The 7355-nt window shown below is 39.6% G+C and overlaps 1 protein-coding gene across 1 annotated transcript; it reads left to right on the top strand.

Moving 5' to 3' along the window:
- Positions 1 to 977: 977 nt before the first annotated feature.
- On the top strand, positions 978 to 4218 carry LOC122925548 (secreted frizzled-related protein 2-like). Its single transcript, XM_044276907.1, has 4 exons — positions 978 to 1956; positions 2487 to 2656; positions 2782 to 2874; positions 3779 to 4218. The coding sequence occupies exons 1-4, from the start codon at positions 1673 to 1675 to the stop codon at positions 4084 to 4086; spliced, it is 855 nt and encodes a 284-aa protein (XP_044132842.1). The 5' UTR covers positions 978 to 1672; the 3' UTR covers positions 4087 to 4218.
- Positions 4219 to 7355: the final 3137 nt, after the last annotated feature.

Raw genomic sequence — 7355 nt, 5'->3', positions numbered from 1 at the left:
ATGGTAGGTGTCCACGTGGAGTTATTTCCTACTTTATGCAATCATTTATATTCTATTTGGTACACTGGATATCCCAAACTTGGTGTGTTGGTATATATAGTAGATATTACTTGATATTACTTCCAAGTATCGCTCCCCTCACTGTTAGTCAGGGTTAGTAGGTTTAATGCCCACCGCTGCTCTGTGGCGTCCCTCATGTATTTATGAACATTGATGAACTATTGATATGCCTTGGACAACAGCCTGGGACAATACTTTTTCAATTGATATTAGATTATAGAGAGATATAACTATATATCTATAATATATATATATATATATATATATATATATATACTTAAATACATATCCACTTTGTTATGCAATTTAACCTGTACCTTTGTTCCCCATTTTTATTTATCTTACTTTTTTATCCTCTTTTCATTTTGGATCGATATCTATATTGATTTTATACTAATTAATTGTTATATATAGACAATCAAATATTTTCACCCGTCGTCTGCGGGTGGTTACAGATAATGAGTGCCTGCCATCTTCTATTCCATTTTTAACCATTTTATATTGATTGGGTGTAATCAATCAGGGCAAGTGCACCATACCCATATTAACGGACGGGTGAGCCTCTAGATCTTACCTCTGCTACCAATCAGTCTTCTTCTTGTATGCTTGTACTTTGTGGCCTGCTATTCATTCTAGAGACCTTCATGAACAGAGATTGGACCATGCTCAGATGAATATTCAGATGTCAGAACATTCATCTTCGGACTACATACCGTATTTCCAAATGTTTATGACTCTTTATGATTGTGATCCTATTGATTATAATTATTGTGAAGCAGATTGATATAATTTATAAGATCAAAGATCATGTATAGTTATATGAATAGTACATACTATATATTGCCAGAAAATATTAAAAACAGCTATAAAAGTTTTATCGTAAAATGCTTGTATTTGTATTTCTTTTAGATAAAGACATCAGTATACTTCATAAGGGTATTCTGTAGACAGGAGCCTTGCCACTCAAATGGAATAAGTGACTTGAATATCAGCTGCCTACAGGATGAGAGAATGCGCCGGATAATTAGAACAGTCTGTTATGTATGTTAGGCTCCAGAAAATTGTCCTAATGCCAAAAAAGACTTGATAACACCTGGTAACAAGGGGAAAGTGTCCTATTAGACTGTAAAAATGTTCTGAGAGACATACAGCAATTAGCAACAGCAAAACATGCTCTGTTGAGAAGTCCATTCTTAGGATGTCAAGTCAGCATTGGTACAGTATAATTCCGACTGGCCAAGCTCAGGAGACAGCCTGTCTGTCCAGGATCTCTTACCTTGCCACTTAGCATGTACATAACAAAACCCCAATTTGTCTCATTTTAATATCCCAGTCTATCCGAGGCAGCACAGTCTTGGCACTTTCAAAGTAATGAAATCTATTATGCAAATATAAGATTCAAGGAAAGTCTGCCATGCCGGTGTGTCTCCACCTCTTTTGTTATCACAACAATCACCTGAGTGGGCAATGAGTCCAAGTTGTGTCTTGTTTGTTTTGATAAGCCATGGATAATGAATGGGCTGGAGGTTCCCAATGTGTATATAAGCAGCTGAGACCACAGCAATGCCAGTACCTGAGCCCTTCAGCAAGGCTTGACATCTCCTAGAGAAAAATGACCTCTTCCACTTTTTTTCTGCTCCTTACTGGCCTCCTTGCTGGATTTTGCAAGGCATTCGACATTGGATTATCTACAAGATGTGTCTCTATACCTAAAGAACTGGGTATATGCCATGACCTTGGCTACTCAGAGATGAGACTTCCTAACCTGATGGGGCATACCACCATCCCTGAAGCTGTATCCAAGACAGCAGAGTGGCACAAGCTTCTACAGACTGGCTGCCACCCATATGCCCGAATGTTCCTATGTTCCCTGTTTGCTCCAGTCTGCCTTGATACGTAAGTTCAACTTTTACTATAGATCTTTGTACATTTTATTGCTCACTGCATAATTTGGGAATGTTACTTAACCATTTTCAGGTTCCACAGTGTGCATTTACAATCTATATGATCTCTTTAAAGAAACTGAGCCCTTGAAACTAAATCTTTCATTATTGACTGGTTACTTTAGGAGATTTTACTGTTAAGTGGCTGCCATAAACTGCTTAGTATTGTTCACTGTGCAGTTCAGCTCAGCGAAAAAGAGGATTAGACACCACTTCACTTGCTGAACTAAATAGACCCACTTTGTAGCTTGGCCCGTCCAACATAATTCTCTTAACTCCTGGTGAATTGCTACATATGTCTTTATAATCCTTGAAGGGCTAGGTGAACATACATTGATATAAATCGTATATACATTTTTTGGCACTGCTAGATGTTCATTGCCCTAACATATTTTAGAATATTAATAGGCATACTAAGCTGTGATAGAAATACAAGTCCTACAAGAACTACAAGTTGAAAATATGCTTCTGTTTTTATTGCAGGTTTATCCAGCCTTGTCGTAGTATGTGTGAGGCTGTGAGAGACAGCTGTGCCCCTGTACTAGCGTGCCATGATCAATCCTGGCCCGAGAGCCTGAACTGTGATCGTTTTCCAGCTGGTGATGATATGTGTCTGGACACCCTGAGCAAAGAGTACCAGCATACCTACAAAGGTAATTTTGATATGAAAATAATAAAAATAATGATGATATTAATACTACTACTAAAATAGCTAAAGGAAGGCTTTCTAAATTACATAAAATGCTAAATGAAATCTTTTTTCTAATTTTATTTTTAGAACTACCCAAACCAACATGCCAAGGCTGTCCACTGATTGAAGAGTCCTGTTCATACAAGAGTGCCCTGGAAGCTTTTTGTGACAATGACTTTGGTGAGTTTCAATTTACTTGTCTTTTTCAACTAAATATGGGATAACTGTTAGATCAGTGTGAGTCAGACCACTGGGACCCCCACCGATCATGAAAACAAAGGTCCTGTAACCAATGCTGGAATGGAGTAATGGTGCACCACCACTCCATTCAAAGTCTACGGGATTGCTGAAGATAGACATGTACAGTGCTAGGCCATCTCCGGCAGATGATGTGTTGACAACACATTCCTTAGTAATTATCTGTATACATTTTATAATAGCTTGTCTTTTTTGGGATAAAGGTCTTATACCAAGCTTCCCCACAGCTCCCTCAGCCCCCAAGTTTACATATAGTTTCCCTGTATCCAGTGAACAGCTATTATCTTTTTGTTACTTGAATACCCCTTTATTGTTAGATGAACTGTGACAAATATTATGACAACAATAATCTTTTAGATATTAGAAGAGCCTTATGTATTTAATTTGGGTATTTAAACAAGTTTTACTCTTTTACAAAGATAAGCAGACAGATTACTGTATTACAGTTTCTTAGCTCATTTCAAGCAATTTGTTCCATTTTGTAGAAAATGATTACAATATTGTAGAGGTAAATATACCCTAGGTGTTGTAAAACAGTGGGAGGCTGAGATAACACTAATTAGCTGATAGTGTTAATGTCTTTGTGCATGTGTTACCAACCCACTGACACAGTTAGGCAAAGTATATCATTAAGATCCCAATTGCTGTGTTGTAACATCCAAAGACAGAAAAAAAAGCTAATTACAACTAGAAAATGGCACAATGACCTTGTTACAGAGTCACCATTCTGAGGTTATCCGTTAATAATAGAAGGTAGTTTATTTATGGCATAATATGGGTACTTCTGAGGTTTGTACTAATCAAGTCCCTCTTTGTGTTTCCACAGCTATCAAAGTAAAGTTGTCAAAAAGAAAGTTTGCATCAGGACATTATGAATATGTGACCGAGGGCCCGGTAGAATTTATTAAGCAGGGGATGCTGCTTCCATATGACACTCGCAATCTGATCGAACAATGGCTCAGGATCAATGAAAACTGTGCCCATCGGATTATCCGGCCCTCCAGATCCCTGGTCTATATTTTAGCTGGAGACATCCAACATGGAAATGTTATGGTCAACAGAGTATTCCACTGGCAGAAAAAGGACTCTCAGCTGAGTCTGGCCACCCGGAAATGGAGACACCATAATTGTTAACCTAACAATTTGAACTTTTGTCTGTAAATATCTAAGGCACTCAGATGTAAATAGCTAAATATAGAGAAATATATAAGTATTATAAGGACTTACTCCGGCAGTTGGCAGTTATGTGTTTCAGCATCCCTTGCCAAGCTGCATGTGAATTATGTGTACAAATATATGTGCATAGATTTTGAGATAAACTTAATTTTTCTAATCAATCTTTTAGTTGTCTGCCTGAATCTATCAATACAGACTTATGTGCCGTTGGGGACAGATTATGTTTATTTGAGTTGGAAATTCACAAGAAGGATCTCACAAGAGCAAAACTCAGTTGAGGTTGGTCTGCTTTGGTGAAAAGATTAGAAGGAACACTCAAATAGTTCATCATGTAGAGCAGGGGTGCACAACCTGCGGCCCTTGATACCATTCTGTGCGGCCCCTAACCATCTGGTAACAGACATGTATGTCTATGTTTTGTGACTGCTGAAATGTATTTTTCATGAATTCTTCCATTAGATGGGAGTCCTGGAACTGTAACTTGATTTTAATGTTATATACTGTATGTTCAATATGCCATAAATACAGCATTTCAGTTGTTAAATACCTCTTTCAATTTCATTTTTTGCCCTTGACGTTGGTTAAGTCTGACAATGTGGACCCCAACCAGAGAATGTTGTGCACACTGGATGTAGAGGGATATCCAGGAAACCCATTATATAACATACATAACAATAGCATTCAAGTTTGGTATTTTTAAAGGTTTTAAGCTGACCATACACATTCCATAGCTGTTGGGTGAATGATTGTTCAGCTGACAGCTACCACTCCTCCATACACAGGGGTGGGATTCAAATTTTTAACATAAGGTTCACTACTCAGCGGCGGACACGCAGCATCACGACACATGTTTAAATATACATATACCGCATATATGCAACACACATACACATAAATACACCATATACATGGTACACATTCATAAATACACCAAATATACACACACCACCCAACTAAGGAGCTAAACTGTCAATGGTGCGCAAAGCAATCGAAGTGATCATCTCCAGCAGCCCTCCCGCCACCACAGCACCGGATCGGGACTCAGCCGGTAACTTGGTTCGCCGATCCAGTTGTAATTTTAACAACCAGATCTGGAGAACTGGCTAAATCCCATGCCTGTCCATACACATCCACATTTAACCAAGTATGTAGGTGTTATCAACGGGGTGAGAGAAGAAAGTTTCTGCCAGACCCTTCTAGCAGCAGCTTAAGTTCTCCTGGAAGAACAAAACTATCAGACAAGAAATCTCATCCACATGGTGCTAAAAAACCTGCAGTGTAAACTGACCTGTGGTGTGGATTTTAGGATATCAATTTATGTTGTGGATATCTATTTATGCTGTGGGTACCCACAACCATATCTGGCCCAGATCATGATGATTTCTGCCAGCTACAACTTGAAATTGCCCCCGAAAACAATAGTGCCAGATAGTGACCCAAACAGTAAGGGCTCTATTAGACTGCTCTATATTCAGACAGGACAACTGCATATGGAAAAACATTCACATCAGCCTATCACACAATCAATCTTTCCCTATTCAGTTCTAATAGATTTTTCCTGATTACATGGAGAGATGTACTGCCAATAATCATACAACTTTAATTCAGAAAGATGCAGATCAGTGGACAAATGAGCCTTTGCTTGTTTATTGGTGGCACAATTATACGGGCCAGTTATCGGAAATGAGCATTTATATCAATATTTGTTCCCGATAATTGGCTCAAAAATGTCCAGTCAAATAGGGGCTTAATAGTGCCCCACACAGTAACGGTAACCTTCCTTGTGCTCCACACAGTAATACTGCCCACTTTGGGTGCCACACAATTATTGTACCCACTTTGTGCTTCCTACATAATTATGGCCCCTTTTGTGTCTCTGGCATGCAGAATAAATGCCCCATATGTGCTCATGCTCCTCCACAGTACTTTGAAGCATTGTTCTAGTCATAGGCTATTATCACCATCTACTGGATTGTCCCGCATCCAGTCTGCATCGGCCAATGTAAAAAGCCACTCATTCTGGGCTTAAAGGGGTTCTGCACTTTGTTTTAACGGATGATGTTTGAGAAGGCTAAGCTCTGCCGCTGCCTTCTCAAACAGCTGATAGGCGGGGGTCCGACACTCGGGACCCCCGCCGATCAGCTGTTTGAGAAGGCAGCGGCGCCACGGCCTTTTCACTGTTTACCGCTGGCCCACTGACGTCACGACTAGTATAAACTAGCGTGGGCGGGGCTAAGCTCTGTTCACTTAAATGGAGCTTAGCTCCGCCCACGCTAGTTGATACAAGTCGTGACGTTTGTGGGCCCAGCGGTAAACAGTGAGAAGGCCGCGGCGCTACTGGAGCGCCGCTGCCTTCTCAAACAGCTGATCGGCGGTGGTCCCGGGTGTCAGGACCCCCGCCGATCAGAAGCTGATGATCTATCCTGAGGATAGATCATCAGTTAAAACAAAGTGCAGAACCCCTTTTAAATCAGCCAGTGTATGATCATGCTTCATTTATGTTGCCAAAGGTAAAAATAAAAATGTAAACAATAAAGAAGCAAAACAGGAACATGTTTTGCCTTATTTTTCTTTAGTGGCAGAAGTATCGGCGGAATTACCAACAATCTCATTACAGAATATACTGGCCACAGATAGGACCATTGGATAGGGCCAAACCAGTCCACAATAATTTTCACAAACGCTCTTACATAATCTCTACACACATTCTCTAAACATATTGACATAAATTAAAGCTTTTGTAAAGATATGTTCCCATGTGTTAGATTTGTTGGAGATATGTCCGTAACTGAAGATCCAATCTATACATGTGAATGGGAATGTTTCTGCAGTATGCACATATCCGGTATCTCAGCAAGCCCCGTTCAGGTGAACTACCACGTTAACGGAGAGTGTTTCTCTAGCATATCCCACTTTCTGTTTGCTTCATAAAATGTAAGTGATCTCTAGTTACAATATAGTAGCAGTCAGATCACTTTCAGTCATCTTTATTTGGTCAAGGATCTATTTGATTCTAAAAATTCAAGGTGTTAAATTGCATTTACATGAGCCTATGCCCAGGCAATGACAGGGATCAAACCAAATGTTCCCGATAATTGCCTAATCGCTGAGCAGAGCATATGTATTTATATCTGAGTATTTAAAAACTATTTAAAATAGGAATCCGAAGTGGGCTTTGGTACTGGCTGGTACCTCGGTACTACAGCCCACTTAGGACTGCTATTTTA

This window comes from Bufo gargarizans, chromosome 2 (genome assembly GCF_014858855.1).
Source record: "Bufo gargarizans isolate SCDJY-AF-19 chromosome 2, ASM1485885v1, whole genome shotgun sequence".
NCBI lineage: Eukaryota > Metazoa > Chordata > Amphibia > Anura > Bufonidae > Bufo > Bufo gargarizans.
This window is presented reverse-complemented; position numbering and strand designations above follow the sequence as displayed.

Excerpts from the sequence above, each read along its gene's own strand:
- LOC122925548 (XM_044276907.1), top strand. The coding sequence starts at position 1,673 with ATGACCTCTTCCACTTTTTTTCTGCTCCTTACTGGCCTCCTTGCTGGA. Across the intron at positions 2,657-2,781 it reads GTACCAGCATACCTACAAAG|AACTACCCAAACCAACATGC; the intron begins GTAATTTTGATA and ends TTTTATTTTTAG. Across the intron at positions 2,875-3,778 it reads TTTTTGTGACAATGACTTTG|CTATCAAAGTAAAGTTGTCA; the intron begins GTGAGTTTCAAT and ends GTGTTTCCACAG.